General features: G+C 30.8%; 1 protein-coding gene across 1 annotated transcript; it reads right to left on the bottom strand.

Moving 5' to 3' along the window:
- Window positions 1-2,371: 2,371 nt before the first annotated feature.
- On the bottom strand, window positions 2,372-19,099 carry LOC139485584 (uncharacterized). The gene is made up of 11 exons (XM_071270174.1): window positions 18,902-19,099; window positions 15,727-15,891; window positions 12,141-12,203; window positions 11,247-11,447; window positions 10,684-10,848; window positions 8,768-8,830; window positions 7,528-7,737; window positions 6,494-6,658; window positions 3,688-3,732; window positions 3,361-3,442; window positions 2,372-2,795 (listed from the first exon to the last, which is right to left on the bottom strand). Exons 1-11 carry the CDS (start codon window positions 18,963-18,965, stop codon window positions 2,681-2,683), a joined length of 1,338 nt encoding a protein of 445 aa, XP_071126275.1. The 5' UTR covers window positions 18,966-19,099; the 3' UTR covers window positions 2,372-2,680.
- Window positions 19,100-19,317: the final 218 nt, after the last annotated feature.

Raw genomic sequence — 19,317 nt, 5'->3', positions numbered from 1 at the left:
GATGAATGTGGCCAAGTTTGGTTTAATTTGACACAGCAGTTTCAGAGGAGAAGATTTTTGTAAAAGTTAACAACGACGGATGACGACGACCACGACGACGGACGACGGACAACAAACGCAAAGTGGTGAGAAAAGCTCACTTGGCTTTTCGGGCCAGGTGAGATAAAAAGAAAAACGACAGAGAAAAACAAAATATCTATAATACTAAATGACGAGGTCCAATTTGTCAGCCGTCATCACGTAAAAACGACAAATCAAAGAATTCAACTTTATATATAACTAATATAGTACAAAGGTGTAGATTAAAAATTACACCACTCCAGGCCCTTTTGTTTTCCACGTAATTAATGTTGCCAATAATTAAAAAGTTCCGGGTCGAGTCCGATACCGATACCAATAGTAAATTCACCTGTTACCTATTACCTTATCTGTACGTTCCGCATCTGACAGGAGCACCACCAAACGGTGTATTCAGGATTTATATGCGATATACACGGGTCATAATCACAGGGTTGACACTACTAAATTGTCAAATTGTTATCCATTGTAGTATTTTAATCAGTAAGACTTTCTAAGATAACAATACGAATACTAAAAATCTGGACTAAAAATAAGGCGTATAGCCGGTACAATTTTCAAATTTGTTAGCGGGCATGACGTAAAACAGCGAATCAAAGAATTCACCTTTATTTATAACTAATATAGGACAATGCTGTTGATTAAGAAATACTCCATTCCAGGACCTTTTGTTTTCCAAATAATTAATATTACCAATAATTGATAAGTTCCAGTTCGACGGGTTCAAACAGAAAGATTTGAAAGCAGTGTATCTTAGGCATGACTTTATCAGATAACAATACTAATACTAAAATAAGGCTTGCGCATAGTTATATACTTTAATTCAGTCATGGACCCGCGATATCACGGGTGTGTTCTAGTATAACTAATAAGGTATAAGCGAAAAAGCTCTGTTACGATAAGAGGATTTAAACTTTATGATATCAGACGCGCGGCGCGTTTCGGCTTTAAAACACTCATAAATGTAAGTGACGCTCGAAATCATCAAATCTAAAAAAGACGAAAACAAAATTTTTATAATGGAGAGTACATGCCGTATATAACACTCGTCAACTCGAAAAGTACGAAAAATAATGAAAAACATATACTAGCGTTAACAAAATAGAAACAATACTTTTAAAAAAAGATTCGTGTGCCGAATTGATCATGAGGACACACCTTCGCCAGGAACTCTCAAAATCAAACTCCCGAAAGCGGGATGCATACATACATGTACCGAATTAATTCATCACGCTTAAAAAATTTAATAGCATAATGAAAAACAAAGAAAAAACTATGAAGAAAATAAAACAACAGACAACCTCAGCTCATAGAATCTATCGTTCTATGCCATCTATTAGGGCGCAGTATCTTCCGATGAATTGTTTTAGCCGTTCTCTGACAAAATCCCTTGTTAATTATTTTTGTCTGCTCAGTCTTCGGTCACGTTTTAGAGTATTGGTAGCAACTGCATGCTCTGGTATATGGTACCAGATGAGGAATAAATATCACAGACGCGGGCCCACCGGGTGAGGTTTGTTTGTTCTTGTCTTTTGATGTTATCTCAATATGTTCTTCTAGGCAAATTTACTTTTCTTTGATTGTTGACATTGTAAAATTTGTACTTACAATGTATCATATCTGTTTGTTTTGTTCATATATTGTTGTAAATATAATGGAATTGTGAGAGATTTAGCTAGTTTTAAAACCAGGTTTAGTCCACCATTGTCTACATAAGGAAACGTCTGCACCAAGTTAGGAATATGACCGTTCTTTTTCATTCGTTTGATGTGTTTGAGTTTTTAACTTTTCTATTTAATAAGGTACTTTCCGTTTTTGAATTTTATTTAATCTCGGTATAATTGTTATAATATTTCTCTTATATTCAGTTGGCCTATACACGAAATATTTCAACATAAGTTTTATCGACTGGCGTGATTAATCATTCTTACAATATAATGTCGTCCGTTAAGTTTTGGAAGTATTGTGGGTTTATTTTCATCCAATAGTATTAATAAATGGAACAACTCTCATAAATAATATTTTAATTATCAGAATTTGAAATGAATAGTCACAGAAAATACATACAATCATTCTTTACAAATTGAGATTTGTTTCCATCTGTTTGGGATTTGTATCGTTATGAAATTAAAAAATATGTCAAACACATTTGATTCCACAAGTTAAATAAATGTATAATTCAAACATAAAAGTTTCTTGTAAATTAAAACTGAATTAAAAAATACACATTAATCGCAAAAAAAAAGAAACACATAAATAAAAGAGGACATTCAAAAATGAGTCAACGAAAAAACAACAACAACGCAATGGCAAAAAAAATCAGGAAATAAAACATACATAGAAAATCCAAAAACACATGGTCACAAAATATTTATATCACTGTTTATGTTTATATCGGAACTTGTGACCTTCCACAACTTCAAGTTATATTTTTCTAATTTTTAGAATTCAATGATTACAGTAATTGGTCCATTTATGGATGTACTTTTCCCTTTTGATGGCAATATTTAGGTTATTACATCAAATAACAATAATCAGATAAATAATTAATCATTCACCAACATATATTTGGTTTTAAAATTTCATGTGATGCTTCGTTTTGCTACAATGCTTCTTTCTTCTTTTTTCCATTCTGCATTGCTTCATCATACGTCGGAGGGGAAGTATGTACTGTAGACGAAATCTTTGACTTCTCAATTGGTTTGCATTTCCAAAATCTGGCAAAAAAATAACTAAACAATTATATAGAAAAAAAATTTCAAAGAAGGTTCTTTTCATATATTTTCATGTTTATTGAATGATCATACGACAAATGTATCATCTCAGATATGTTTATTTTAAGATATAATAATGATAATAGAGAAAATGTTAAACAAAGAAACAAAAGACTGTCTGTGATCCATTATTTTGAAAAAACTTATTCAATTCGTAATTTTTTGTAATTTTTTTGTCCCAAGACAGGAATTTTGTTTATTGTCGTCAGTTATACATCCATCTTTATTTGAGTCTATTTATATTTGATGTTGATGATTTTATTGCTATTTGATTCACATTTCAATAACAGAAGGAATTTGCGACTTAACTTCCTGCAAATATACGTAGCTACCTAATTTGTATCTAAGGGATAGCCGTTTCGAAGACAATCTAACCAAATCGCCTTATTTTTATATTAAAGCTTATTTGGCATTGATTTGAAGTTATAATTTAAAAGTAAGACATAGCAGAAAATATTATCTGTCAACTGTTTTTAAGAATAAAAATATAATATTTTAATATATTAACCTTCTAAATAAAATTATTCCAATCAGAAGCAAAATAATCACTGTCAAAGAAATTATAATCCAGATGTAGAACTGAATCCTTTCTGAAAGAATAAAACTGAGTTATTAAACATTATGAAGTGGTGATGCACTGATATTTATACAAATGTACGATGAAGATAAAAAAAATCATACTTATCCTTAAACATTGTGCTACAGATAGTTTCTTTTATAAAATATTTCAATTGACAGATTTTCTATATGTGTTAGTATTCTTTAATTCCCTTTTTATAATGTTTTATTATTAAATTTAAATCATCAAATTGAAGACTACGTCGTTAGTGCATACCGTCACCTTCTGTAGGATTTGGTGACATCGGTTCAGCTAATGTACCTGAAATATATAAAACCCCATGTCATCCTTTTCATAACAAAATCGTGCTTTATCGCATTAAAAAAGAAACCGTCATTCCTATTTAAATCGATTGTGCCCCAAATTAACGTGGTTTTTTTTTCGATTTTCTGATTGAAATATAATATGTCCTTTCAGGGGTGCAACACATGATGCAGATTCTGCTTACAGTTCCGGAGCACATGCAACCACACCCAGTATATGGTGGGGTTCGTGTTGCTGTGTCTTTAGTTGTCTATGTTGTGTTTGTTGTACCATTGTTTGTCTGATTGTTTACTTTCTTTTTTTGCCATATCGTTGTCCATTTATTTTCGACTTATGAGCTTGAGTGTCACTCTGGTATCTTTCGTCTCTCTTCTCTATATATTGTAAATGTTTTCACATTGTTTAATGTTTTTTTTTAATGAATTTGAAATAAAGATTAGAGATACAGTTTGATTTGATTCTTGAAATTGACTACAATAGGTTGAGAACTAGAGATAACAATACAAAAGAATGATTTGAATGCTCTTATTGTGAATTATACATATCATCATATGAATCATCATACAAACAGCGCCTACATATTTTTCATACTCCTGCAGGCCTTCCATCTTCACTCCTTAAATGGTTTACTACTGACATGGAAGCTATTTTACAAGAGTTCAAAGCGAAAATAAAACAACTCTAGAATGATTATGAAGATTATGGCATATCTGCGTCACTATTGACGAAATATATTCCACCTGTTTTAACCAAAAAGATCTTGTTACCCTAGATTCGGATTAAATGTATGGTATATATAATCAGATTTGTACTTTCAGGAGCAGTTGTTCCTTCTTCGATTATGATTCAAAACATCACGAAAATTATGGTCAACTTACCTTTTAAATAAGACAAACTGTCTAAGTATTATGAATTAAATTTACCCAAATCACAAAGTTGATGATGGCAAATACGATGTACATTTATCTAATATCAAAAACAACTATCGGACGGAAGTGAAATTCTCCGGTAAACATGAAATCATTTAAAATATTGTAATATTGTAATGTAACATCAATTTACTTTTATTAGATATTCTCCCTGGATACCTAATAACTAATATATCAGGGATACTTAGTGCAATTCTGTACACTAAGTAAATTGTTAACAGCAATAGAGTGCAATAAAATATATTATCCACGTGAAGAAGAAAAAGGAGCAGTTGTTCCACAATTTTATTTTTTATTTTTAAGTCTCGTAATTGATGTTCGTCTTTTCGTCAGTTGTACTTGTCCCGATGTGTTTCCAATGGGAGAGGAGTCTTCCTCCCTCATGACTATTATATATATTTTAAGTAATTGCGCTACCATGATCATCGCTTATAATGCAAAAAAGAAAGATAAGAAGCAAAATATTGTATAAGTTGCTGTATATAAATATTGTTTATATATATCAATATAAAAATTGTAGGATACGCTATAAATTTATTTATTTGGGAATCACAAGGTATATTTTGTTAAAAATGAACAGAAAGGTAATACATGCTACACAGAGAAACAAGTGATCAGTATTCTTGGGTTTCTTATGGACAACCAATTGGTTGAAACCGGACGGAGACTTTTCCAACAAATGGTCGGCATTCATATGACACCGACATATGCAGATCACCATACCGAACTCTTCTTTTTTTCATAAAAGTCGGAGTTTCTTTAACACTTGTGACAAAACTACCATATGAAAGAAGCAAGATCACACAATTATCATTCAGATATACTGATGTTTCTTCATCAATATATCCATCAGAGCTATAAATTAAGAAAAAAAAAAAAAAAAAAAAAAAAAAAAAACAGACACAGCTTCCTCCGCCTCATTTTTAGACATAAACCTCGAACTTGATATAAGTGGTAATCTAAGAACCAGAATCTCCGAAGAAAGAGATGATTTTAATAATTTTTTTCCCAACATTAACAGCAATATGCCAACTTCTACTGCATATGAAATATAAAGTTCCTAACTCATTCTATATATAAGAGCTTGCAGCTTCTTTCAAGACTTTTTGAAACGTCTACAGTGCCTTAGACGAAAGTTGACGAAACAATATTATGTCAAAGAATGTCTTTTTTTCTTTCTTAAAAAGTTCATCGGAAGATACCAATATCATGTCGATAAATATTCCGTATCAACTTCAAAAATAATACATGATGGTGTTGAAACTTACATTAGAGGTCATAACTTTATTACTGATTTGTATTATGTGTTAAAGTGTATTTTCATATGCTTATGTGTATTTTAAAACTCTACTGTGTAGACCTTCTACAAATATACACATTTGGTGTGGCTCGGTATAAATACATCCCGTCTAGTGTTATCTAGTATTTACTGTAATTAATATTATAACACAATGTTGCCTGCTGTACCCCAATTTTAGACATTTTATCTATTATGTCATTTATGATTTTTTTTCAAACTTAGTTGACAATATACTAGTAATAGAATTAAAGTGGTTTAATTAGCCATAAGACCAGGTTTAATACATCATGTTCTTAATAGCTGCATGCTTGAACCAAGTCAGAAATATAACAGTTGTTTTTCATTCGTTTGTTCTTTTGATTTCTGCTATTTGATAAAGAAATTTCACTCTTGAATTTTCCTTCAAGTTCACTTTTCACTGCTCAAATATGCATATATCTTTTTAAATAATCTTTGTAAAATACACATATTTTTATTCTTAGATAATAATTCACACAATAAGGACATACGAATATGGTTGTTTCCTTACCAAAGCAATAGCCTGAGTTAACTGTTGTCGGTGATAAAAAGTATGTTCTGTACTTTCCACAGTTTCTAACTTTCATTTTATATTCCTCTACGCATGTATTACCACTAGGTCCAGATCTACAAATCTTTCTTTCAACGGTTTTGTCATGTTTGGCAGGAAGAGTATCTTAAACATTGAAATAATTGTAAAAGCATACGTTATTTTGATAACTGATAATAACTAGCTTTACGATAACAATTTATCACAGAAGTAATTTGAATTAAAAGAACAAAACAAACATGTCAGCGCTTACCTATTATAATCAACCTCAGCCTTTGAGCAAATACTTTGACGTGTTCATGTGTTCTAAGAAAATTATATGCAATCGAATCATCAATGTACTCAATGAAATTACGTATTATAGATACACTGAAGTTTTGTATTTTTAAAATTTAAATTGTTGAAACACGGTGACCATTTTTTTCTAAAACTGTGATAACCAATGATTTATATGAAAAATGCGGATAGGCATACAAACGCTACAAAAAGGAACGAAATGAAGATATAAAATAGTGATTACTATATACTCCTACATCACTTAGATCGAGAAAAAAAAACATCAACAGTCCAATTTAAAGGAAACCATTCATTAAGATCTACTATAGATAGGCCACATCCGGTTAATGTTATTTTGACAATTAAACTAACATCAATAAAAAGTCCCTCTGCTCTTATATTAAACTATAGGCAGTGTAATGATAAAACATTTATGTGGCCATATTTTTCTTAATGTATTTGACTCCGTTCGGCTTCAATTTCTATTTTAAACTTTCAAGTAATCTCTAACTTGCATTCCCTACATACAACTAAAAAATGTTTGAAACACACATTGTATTCGCTTGTGAAATGCATTGTAATAATCAAACAGAAATCAAAACAGAGCATTGTAGTATCCTAACTTGCTAGGCGTGGACAAACTATTGTTACCATAATCATAATGTGTAACATGTTAATTTAAACTTGGTACATTCACCAGTGTCTTCATACTTTCTTACCGTTCATCCAAAGTGGATAAATTGTGCCACACTGATACATTTTTACAGACTTTGTCACTATGTCGTTTCCTGTACTGCTGTCAATCCTATACCACCCAGACTTTAAACTGCTGTCATCAATTGGTTCATCTCCTGCTAGCAGTGTATAGTTTGAAGATCTCTTAACTTCCTCTTTTAATGTATTATAATTGATACTCTGACATGGGTCGACTAAAAGAAAGACTTCCGTAGTTTACTTGTAGGTAGACCAAAATACATTAGAAAAAATATTACACATGAAAATATTCATTACAGAATGGAAATATTTTATTTGGAATTAAATAGACAACAAGTCTACGTGTTCTTTGTTAATATGAGATATATTTTCAATTACTCAGTGCATGGTTTATTCTAATAACAAAATAAATATTCTCCCTTTAACATCAATGAAAAATGATTATACGATAAATTTTGTACTTACAAGGTTTAAAGCCTAAGTTTTCTAGACAATTCCGACACGTTTAGAATCATTGGTTTTGTAAAAACAAATTAAATTAAAACATAACAAAATAAACATTTCTTTACAGTTTCGAATACTTACAGTCATACATCATGCCTACAAGTATGTATTGTTGATAGGGCACACGCCTGTGTTTTTCTCATACTAATTTTGAATTGTTTGCACTAAATGCATTAGATGTATACTGATAGATCGAAGTCTTGAAAGCATTAACATTTATTAGTATTTAGTGTGTTTCACCTATTTCTCACCAACTGCGAGTTCTCTTAAACAGGTAAGTTAGTATTTTGTTAGTGTTTTGTTTTATTTGTGCCGGTCTGTAGCATCACACCTTTTAATTAGACTGACCTAACTTTAACAGCTTCGTGAATGTATATTACGCAACTTAATCGATGTGATTGATTTGAAATGAGTTAGTGATGTTACATGAACTGAGATTGCCTATACAATACGAGATTATATAGTGAAGTTTAGAAATAATATACTTACTTTTTAATGCTCGTGTTCTAAAACAACTTGTGATAACAATAAATTGTTTGCTCTCTCTGCTCTGATATCATTTACAAATCTGATGTATAGGACTCCGCCTATTATTGTTCGTTTTGATTTTTACGATATATTTTAACACTTTTAAACCTTTCGACTTAAATAACTAAACCTATATTTCTATTTGTTCCATTTTCAATTTTTAATCTGAAAAATAAGTATATTGATATTAATCAGATAAATCGTTTTACTTACATTCACAGCCAGGTGTGAAATTGTTATCAGACGTTTCACCCAAGGGACAAGGTATCTCAGTTCCTAAAATAAAGAAAATATAATATATAGTCGGTTTTGACCATTCCAGATGGAGATAAATCCTGTACAGCGTTTCGAATGCATGCAATTTATAGCTTGTTGTTTTCATATAATATTCAAAAGTTTCTGAAAACATAATATTTACAATTTTCATGATTCATTACTGAACTTTAATTATGTTCTGAGCAATATGTTATCATTGTTTCAACCTTTAGGTTGTTGTTTTCATATAATATTCCAAAGTTTCTGAAAAAATGATGTTTACAATTTTCACGATTCATTACCAAAATTTTATTATGTTTTGAGCAATATTTTATCACTGTTTAAACCTTTAGGTACACTGTAGTCCTTAACACTGATTCATAATTGGAAAATCAATACGTCTCGGATTTTGTGTTTCTGTGACTAGTTTCAGTTATAATTTAACAATTACATATCTTTAAGTCGTTATTTTCTTTCAAAACGATAGGTCTGTGTTTTGAAGACACAACGCAAACAATGTCAAGTTCAATTAAATTTGCTGCAAGGATTAAATACTTTTATTATCCCTGATTAAAATGCAAACTTTACTAAACATTAAAATCTTTGAAAGTTATCGTGCGTTACTGTCAAGAGGGTTATTCTTTTCAATCTTCAATCTTTTTGTGTTTCGGCGGAAAACATTCTGTCCTCCGTTAATTAGCCTGAAATACCAAAAAACGCACTAACGTACTGCTTTTGAGTTAGTGTCTTCACGTACACTAGACTGCTGATACGCTTTCTGTATACAGTGACTTTATAGACAATACCTTACGTTATAACTTCTGCCATCACACCGTGCAAGTTTGAGGTGACAATAGTGAAAAAAGAATGTTAAAAATATGCACCGAAAGGTAAATAGTAATAACTGATTCTTGAAAGAGGAAAATTATAAATCATTCAACAACTAATAAAGCAAACTTTTATTAATAAGTGGATGTGCATGAAAGATATAAAAACAAATACCATGGCTATACCATGACATTTGCTAGTCGCATGCTTTACGTGATCGGTATCGATTGTTAATCAACATAACGATCTGGTACCCCTCGACAAAAAAACATGAAAATCAATAAACTTGCGGTCAACTAAAACTAAAGGAAATGAACTGAAATATTAATTGTCGCTAATACGTTTTAGATTCGTAATCACTATATAAAAAAACGTGCATACATGATTACCTCTAGTATATTTTCTCACACCGGTTTAAAAATTCGATAATTTTAAAATTCACAAACTCTTTTTATATGACTTTAACTTGATCCATACCTTCTATTCTATCAAAATATTTTGAAAAAATAAACTTGTTCACCGCGATAAACATGTCTAGTACTAAGACATAATGACAGCATTCTCCTTTATAAAATTAATATACTACTTATAAATAACTTGCAAAATTAATTATACTTGTCAAACACCGTTAGTTTGTTTGTTTCTTACTACATGCAATTAAAGTTAAATTGTTAATGTTACTGGATAAAGGTTTCAGAAGTTTATATATCTGGAGTTTTATTATCGTTATAGGATAAGAATATTCAATTCTAATGTAATCGGAATTATATGATACAAATCATGCAAACCTTTGCAGAAAATGATATTTTTCAACGCTATATAACTAAGATAATGCATATTTTAAGGTTTGTATGGTGTTGATCAAACCTCTACGTGTCAGGATCGGCTGAAGAAAGACATAACTACGGCCGGTCTTAAGTTTGACCTATCCCGACATCCCTTGGTGATAAACCTTTAAATATACATTATCACTAACATAATCGATTAAAATGAATATATTATTGAAGTGACATAGATAACAGTCTTTACTTTGAAAACAAACAAACCAAAGCAATACGCTTGGAAACAACCATCTGTGTGTTGCAAGTTATATATAAAGAATCCTCCACAGTTTTTGACCTGAATGTCGTATGAGCTGGTACAACATCCCCCATTATAACTCGACACACATGCCGTCACATTTGAAATCTTGTTGGGTCCAGGATTGGTCCCTATGTAAAAAAAACATTACTTTTTTACCCTTACAATATAAAAAAATTAATATTAAATCATAAAGTATTAGACAACAGATTATGTTTCTATAATCGTTACAAATTAACAACATTATTATTTTGACATACAAAATCTCTTTAGTAAAGATGAAGCAAATTATTTAAATTTAGAAAAACTTTTATACAACAAAAACAGATATAAAATATCTTATTAAACAACAAAGCTTATTAATTACGATTAAATTATATTTTTCCATTAAATCTTATGTTTTGTAATCAGACAATTAGATAAAATGTTGATGCAAATATTTAATTTAGAAACAGAATAAAGGCAACAGTAGTAAACCGATGTTCAAACTCTTAAATCCATGTTTCTTAAAAAAAAGAAGCAAATTTACCATTCATCCAGATTGGATATGTTGTGCCACATTTTTGTCCATTTTTTGGACAACTCGTTGGCATTTCCTTGCCAGCTTTACTTATAGGGCGATACCATCCAGGTTCTAAAACATTATCACATATTTGTCCACCATTTATATTACCAACTGACCTTTCCCACTGATCTATGTTCCTGTAGTTAGTCGGTAAACACGGCTCATCTATTAAAAGATATCATATAAAGTATAAATAAACAGCTTCTTATGCTTTTAAAAAAGTCTTCAAATTAATAAATTTGATTTTTTTAATCTTTTTTTAGGTATAATAAATATCTTCTATTAATGGAATCCAATGTTTGCATATTGAAAACTGATTTTCGTCACTATTTGTTTCATGTTTTGGTCAGAGATTGCAACACAAGAACTTGGAAACTATGTGGTTCGTTGTACATTTGAATTTGTGGTTATTACTACTGATGATTTAAATAGACGAACCTCGGGTAAAGCGTACCAAGTAATAAGCCTGATATCTTATCAAAGCTAGACTTAAACATATATATGTCGCTTTGTTGAACGTTTGCGGAGATCCACGACGAGAAAACGTGAGTATTTTTATATTTTTCTAAATAACCCTTTTCTTGTTGTCTACCAAGTTTTAATTTACAAATTCAAAATAGGACTTCTTCTTTAATTTCTAGAATTACTTGCATAGTATGACGAACGTATACATGTAACTTCTTGATTTGTAAATCTTCTCTTACTTAATTATATTCTTTGATTTATGAATTGCTTTCTTTGTGAGAAGTACAGTCTCAACCAATATACCTAAATGTAATATTAATATTTTATAATATCTTCTTTTCAAAATAATTTCACATAATGCTACATATATAAATACTATACTTAAAAACTCACATTTACAACCAGGAGAAAATCCATTCAATGATGTTTCGCCTTTATGACAAGGCATTTCTGAACCTACAAAAAAGGATGACAATTTATTAAATAAAGATAACTTCATCACAATGACAAATTATACTTAACAAAATATCAGAAAAGTAATCCCCTATTTGCATAACTTAAAACAAGTTAAAACTAGACATCATCTAAAATTTTTAAAGACAAAGTATTTTTTTTAAAATAATGGAATGGTATACAAGGTATAAAACGAAATGCTCAATGTGTTTAACAATTACGGAGCATTATTTTCTGAATCCATTTTTTTAAAGGCTTTTACAAACAAAACTCAAAATGTGTTATGCACACAGAAATTGTTTCTAACAAAATTGAAACCGATATCTGAACATGCAACTTGGAACATACACATAATCTGCTTAAAATAGATTTTCTCGTAGACTTCTTAATATACAATACAGGTGAACATAAATGATACAATAATGTGTCCTCACACTGCCATTCATTTTTGCAGAAAATAACCTGCGTTGCGAATATTTCAAATATACAGGGGCAATACCTCAAACAATTATAAATAAAACGCGTACGCGGGGTACAAATAAATAAAGGCAACAGTAGTATACCGCTGTTCAAACTCATAAATCCATGGACAAAAAAAAAAAAATCGGGGTAACAAACTAAAACTGAGGGAAATGCATAAATATAAGAGGAGAACAACGACACAACACTACAATGTAATTAACACACACAGAAACTGACCAAGCATCAGACAAAATCCCACGAGAATAACAAATATAACATCAAAACCAAATACATGAATTTGGCATAGACAAGTACCGTGAGACGTCTTATTGCAATGTCAATTTACACTCAAAAATAAGAGAAAACAAACGACGCAACGTTAAATTGTAACACACACGGAAACGAACTATAATATAACAATGGCCATATTCCTGACTTAGTACAGGACATTTTTAAAGGAAAAAATGGTGGGTTGAACCTGGTTTTGTCGCATGCCAAACCTCGCACTTTAATTGCAATGTTAAATATAACATAGAAATGACAACTTGATATTACAGGACTACAATACAAATAAATAGGAAAACGTATTAGACAAAGAAACACATGATTAATGAATAACAAAAAGCATCAGGTTAAAAATTTATTACGCCAAAAACTCGCCTCGTCCACACAAGACTCACCAGTGACGCCCAGATATAAAAGATCGAAAAAAAGTACAAAGTTGTATAGCACTGAAGATCAAAAGTTGAAAAAGGTTGTGTCAAATACGGCTAAGTTTTTATGCTTGGGATAAGAACATCCTTATTATTTAGAACAATTAATGCCATTGCAAACAGTAAATTTTATCAAATGAATATAACAGATATACATAATGAAACTGAAGTATTAACTCATTACATAAAACAAAAATAATAACCACTCATCATAGAAACCAGGATTGAAATTTTATATTTACGCCAGACACGCGTTTCGTCTACAAAAGACTCATCAGTGACGCTCAAATCAGAAAATGTTAAAAAGGCCAAAACAAGTACAAATTTAAAGAGCATTCGGTACCGAAAATACAGCCAAGCTAATCTATTCTTGAGATTGAAAAGCCTTAGTATTAAAAAATTCAAAGTTTTTAATTGTTTTTGTATTGTTCATTAAATATGTCAAACAGACCTACTAGGGCATTACTCATAGTATACTATAAGTTTTATATAAAAAGAAATACACCCTTGAGAGCACTAACGAGGACATTTCCAATCAATCTAATATTTCCAGAGATCATAAAATAACCTATAGTATAAGATTTATAAAAATCTGGCAAGAACTGTATCCGTGATGGGTCTAACGGCGCAATTTTCCAAACATTCAATATTTCCAAGAGAATAACCCTTGTAAAAAAAGTCGATCGTCTGCCATGATAAAACTTGTCCGAGATATTGCCGATATTAACCAATGGTATAATTTTTATAAAAATTCTGTCAAAAATTGTACCTGTGAGAGCGGTAACAAGACCGGACGGAAAAACGACCGAAATACGGATGGACGGACACACGGACTAACGCCCGTTATCTCCATGACAATTAACTTATCTTGATTTACTGCATACAGTATGTTTTATTGGCATCAGTTGTTTGTTCGATGTAGAACTGCCGCATAAAAACAGAAATTTGTACACTTTATTAAAGGTGTGCACAAAAATAATAACCGCTTCAATAACAGATATCCTTTACAGAAAAGTATGTAAAACACATTAGAGGTTTAATGTTTATACATTTGTTCGTCAAACACGTGGTTCATCGGCATTTTTTTCGTAGTGGCACTCAAGCCTAGACAGTAGAATGCCAAATTGAATACAAAGTTGAAGAGCATTCCACGAAGAATAACCTAAATACTGCTAAGGCAATCTTTGTCAGGAGTTGGACAAATCGTAGTGTTAGAAATTACTCAACAGATAATTTAATGAAAGTGAGCATATCAGTGATATTTCATGTTATCATTACCTCTAGGGTTGTGCAACCCTCGAAGACGAAAACAACCATAAGCAGTAGTACTACATGTAGTTGTTTAAGGATTTTCGATATTTAAAAAGTAGCGTCTTAAGTATCGCCTTTGTAACTTTTGCAATAAATGTTTTCTAAATATTTTAGTGTTAAATATATATGTTCCAGACCATACGAGTATTTGGACCGTACGCGTACGGTCCGGACCGTATACGTATACTCGTACGGTCCGACCATACGCGTACGGTCGGACCGTATGAGTATACGCGTGCGGTCCAGCTGACCATACATGTTTTGGGATCATATGGGTTAAATGTTGACAAACATTTATCAAAATCTTTATTTTTAGTTATACAAATTGATATTATTACAATTAGATGGACAAAGTGAATAAGCGAACAATTAAAATTAAATATTAAATTTTGTTTAATTTTATATCCGTGAATCCTATTTTGTTACTCTGGCCCAAGATGACACTTGCTTCCACAAGGAACGTCATATATTTTTAACATTAACATGTTTTGTTCATGCATGTTCCTTTGCATATGCATTTTTTGTAAAGTTCCTAAATATTCTAAAACAATGTCCTCCCACATTATGTTTACTTCCGATAACTTCAATTTCAATGAGCATACTGGGCTGTAATTAATGAATTACTGACATGCTGAGTACAGGAGATTAACAGATTAAATAAGCCTGATTTTTTACAAATAGTTAAAATATTAAGTTTTTATTTCAATAACTATTCAACTTTTTATATTAATTTGAGATATAAGTTATGTTGATCTGTTATATACATTTGTATCTAATAAACTTGACCAAATTCTTAATATTAGTCAGACCGTACGCGTACGGTCCGACCGTATGCGTATATTGAAAAAGTACGCATACGGTCCAGACCGTACGCGTACGGTCCAAATACTCATACGGTCTGGAACATATACACATCTTATTTTTCGAGTTAAAGATTTTCTCTGTTCATGGTTTTATTATTTTTTTATGAAAGTATGATAAACTTATTTACTGATATTTTATACGTTTTTCTACGTCAGCGTTTATAATTCAATACCTACCGAAGCAGTATCTTTGAGGACATGATGAAACTGCAACCAGGTTATAAACCAGAAAACTTGAACAGTTTTTTATCTGTATGTCCATTGGGTGACTACAACAGTCTCCGGAATAACTTGCAGTGCAAGCTGTAACATTTGCCACCTCTTCCGTGTCAGGAAATGTCCCTTAGGAAGAAATATAATTTTGTGATAAATAACATATTTACATTTTGCCTCGTTGTCTGAAATATAAGCGTGTCAAATTATTATTATCGTTTTTACCGATTACACCAATTTCAAATCCTAACACTGTCACATTGGATTGGAATAACCCTCATCATCTATCATTATGTCATTTTATTACTAATACCAAACAAGACAAATTTCAAATAAATTTAAAGACAAATAGTTAAAAAAATGTCACATTCAGTGATCAACGAGATAAAAAAAAATGCTTAACAAAAATTCAACTCCAGGACAAATTCATCAACGGGAAAGTAATTAAACTGATATAATCAACCGAAATCATTCATCGGAATGCTTCCATATACCTTACTTGGTACAGGCATTTTCCGAAGAAGTTAGTGTGTTTAACTTTTATTTATAACTTGCAAAGCTTCCAATTTGTATGACAGATGTTTAAAGTTTCGTCATATTGTCAAACGTGGGTTAACAACCAAAAACATACATAAACAGTAAATGTGACATTAATTAGTGTCAATGACATAAATTAGGATAAGAAAACTTTCACCGGGTCAAAACCTGCGCGTCGGGATTATCCATTAAATTTGAAAGAATAAGTGAATAAACTTTTACATTGTTTATTTTATCTTGTTTTTAATGGACAACCAATGTTTTTGTTTATTTTAATTTATAACAATTCCAATATATGTTTGGTTTCATCTAGTCAGTTATAGCAATCGAGCTGTCGTGTTATTTTAAATTATTTCTGCCGAAGAGTCATTTTGCTGTTGCGATCAAGAGATACCCAACAACTGTGACAATACATTCCCGAATTAAATTCTTTCTCATGAAACAATTATCTTTTTTAATTTTTTTTTATTTTGTAGAAAATATCATATAAATTTAAATAGAAAAGATTTTTGAAGCCCAGTATTTGAATATTGAAATTATTTTAATGACCTTCAATGCAAATGTCAAAGAAATAAGCCATGCAATTAATCTGTCGATTTTGAAGAATAAAATTGATTGCAAATTGCAAAATGAATATTTATTTGCTACACAATATTCTTTCAGATAAGCTTCAAAAATATATAAACAGCGTGTTCCTTGTCAAGCAAGGCAAATCTAGAGATAGACGGAAGACCTGTGTTTTATGCGGGCGTAGATGTTATATTATTTTTATAACACAATTTCTTTTATTTGTTATCCGTTTAACTCAATATTTTTTTTAAATATATATTCATAAAAAAAAAATGCATGTGCATTTTTTTTAAATGCTGTAATAATATAATATGGTTATTTGTCTAAACTTAATTTGTCCATTTGCGTGTCATCTGTGCCTATCTGTACAAGCTATTAGCTATCATTAGCATGGCGGCATCTATATATGGATCATAACATTAATAAAATAAGCCAATTTTGACTTTCGAACAGGAGGGTATTCTATTCTATACACATTAGCTTGGGGAATACAAAATTTTTATTCTTTTGTATATAAAAAAAAAATAAAAAAAATACCGAGGAACAAAGATTAAACTTATTTCATGATAAACCAAAAGTCAATATTATATATAAGTCATCAACCAACTAAAAATCCGTGAGATTACTAGGTGTCAAGTATTTCGAAGAAAAATAATACAGAAGTTTGACAACCCTCGTGCACATAACATAAAAAAACACTCTCAAATTCTACCGTATATAGTAATCTCATTCAAATTATTATAAAAGCTTTAAAATCTACTTATGGAAACAATTTTGAGAAAATTCTAAATATCAAAAATTTCCTAGGAAGTGCAAAATTATTATTTCCTGATCAGAAATCGAACCGATATCAAACTTGGTGATATGTGAAACACCAATAATTTACTTTTTGATAACATGTATACAGTTTAATATAATTTTAATTGTATCGTCCAAATTCTAAATATATAAAAAAGAAGATGTGGTATGATTGCCAATGAGACAACTATCCACAAAAGACCAAAATGACACAGACATTAACAACTATAGGTCACCATACGGCCTTCAACAATGAGCATAGCCCATACCGCATAGTGAGCTATAAAAGGCCCCGATAAGACAATGTAAAACAATTAAAACGAGAAAACTCACGGCCTTATTTATGTAAAAAAAAAATGAACGAAAAACAAATATGTAACACATAAACAAACGACAACCACTGAATTACAGGCTCCTGACTTGGGACAGGCACATACATAAATAATGAGGCGGGGTTAAACATGTTAGCGGGATCCCAACCATCCCCCTTACCTGGGACAGTGGTATAACAGTACAACATAAGAACGAACTATAAAAATCAGTTGAAAAAGGCTTAACTCATCAGATGGACAAAAATATAAGTAGATGTCCATCAAATATCTCTACTAGCGATGATAAAATAGATACTTCTTATTCAAAGCAAAATGATAGTTGGTTCCAACTCAGTGTCCCTCTTCAATTTTAAATAATTTTCAATTTACATCAGAAGGACAGGCAAATGTTTTTCTTTAAATTATGCCCTGTCTTATGCATGTTATGATTCTAGCATTATTTACATTATACGTTTTAATACCTAGTTTCACAAATTGTTATCAGAAAATTTCCTGTTAATGTCTGTAGAACAATGGCTATCTCATATATCTTTTAAAAGGATACCGAAAAAAATAAATCAATGTGTTTATAAGGTCCTTAAACAACATTTGAAGATTGTATACAGGACATGTATATTGTTTGTCCAATTATAAAAACCTAAACACGTGTCTTGCGAACAAAATATTAAGCATGGTATCTACTAATGGGTCGATGCCACCGCTGAAGGAAGTTTCCACCCCGATAGTAACATCAGCTCAATCATAATAAATGAACTGTTCATCATATTTTTAATTTTTCGAAATACTATGAATGTTCTGCCCCATGTATAGATTACCGTAGCACGATTGTTATCTTTTAAACTGTTACGTATGATTAATGTACATTTTGTTGATTAAAAAGTTTAAATAAATAAATATCTTACCGTTCATCCATATAGAATACAGTGCACCACATCGTCCCCCATTTTGTACACATTCCGTCGGCATTCTTTCCCCTGATTTACTTGAAATGCGATACCAGTTTGGCTCAAGCGTATTGTCACACAATGAGACATGTTTTGTATATCCTGTAGACCTACTAAAATCGTCTTTGGTGTCTAAAGTCTTGTAGTCGTGACATGGATCACCTTTTATGTAAAACAAATGCAAGGACATCCAGACACTCTATTAACCGATTATAATTTAGAATATATGTATTGTTTTGCAAAAACTATAAAGTTGAAGATGCAATGATTATATTCAAAATGGTGAAACAATACAGTTATTCCACAAAGTGTCTCTTTGTATACTATACATATTACTGGATGGAGAGATATCGTATTTGCACTCATACTAGATC

Source organism: Mytilus edulis, chromosome 8 (genome assembly GCF_963676685.1).
Source record: "Mytilus edulis chromosome 8, xbMytEdul2.2, whole genome shotgun sequence".
In the NCBI taxonomy this organism is placed as follows: domain Eukaryota; kingdom Metazoa; phylum Mollusca; class Bivalvia; order Mytilida; family Mytilidae; genus Mytilus; species Mytilus edulis.
Note: the sequence above shows the minus strand (reverse complement) of the source record. Positions and strands in the feature narration are given on the sequence as shown.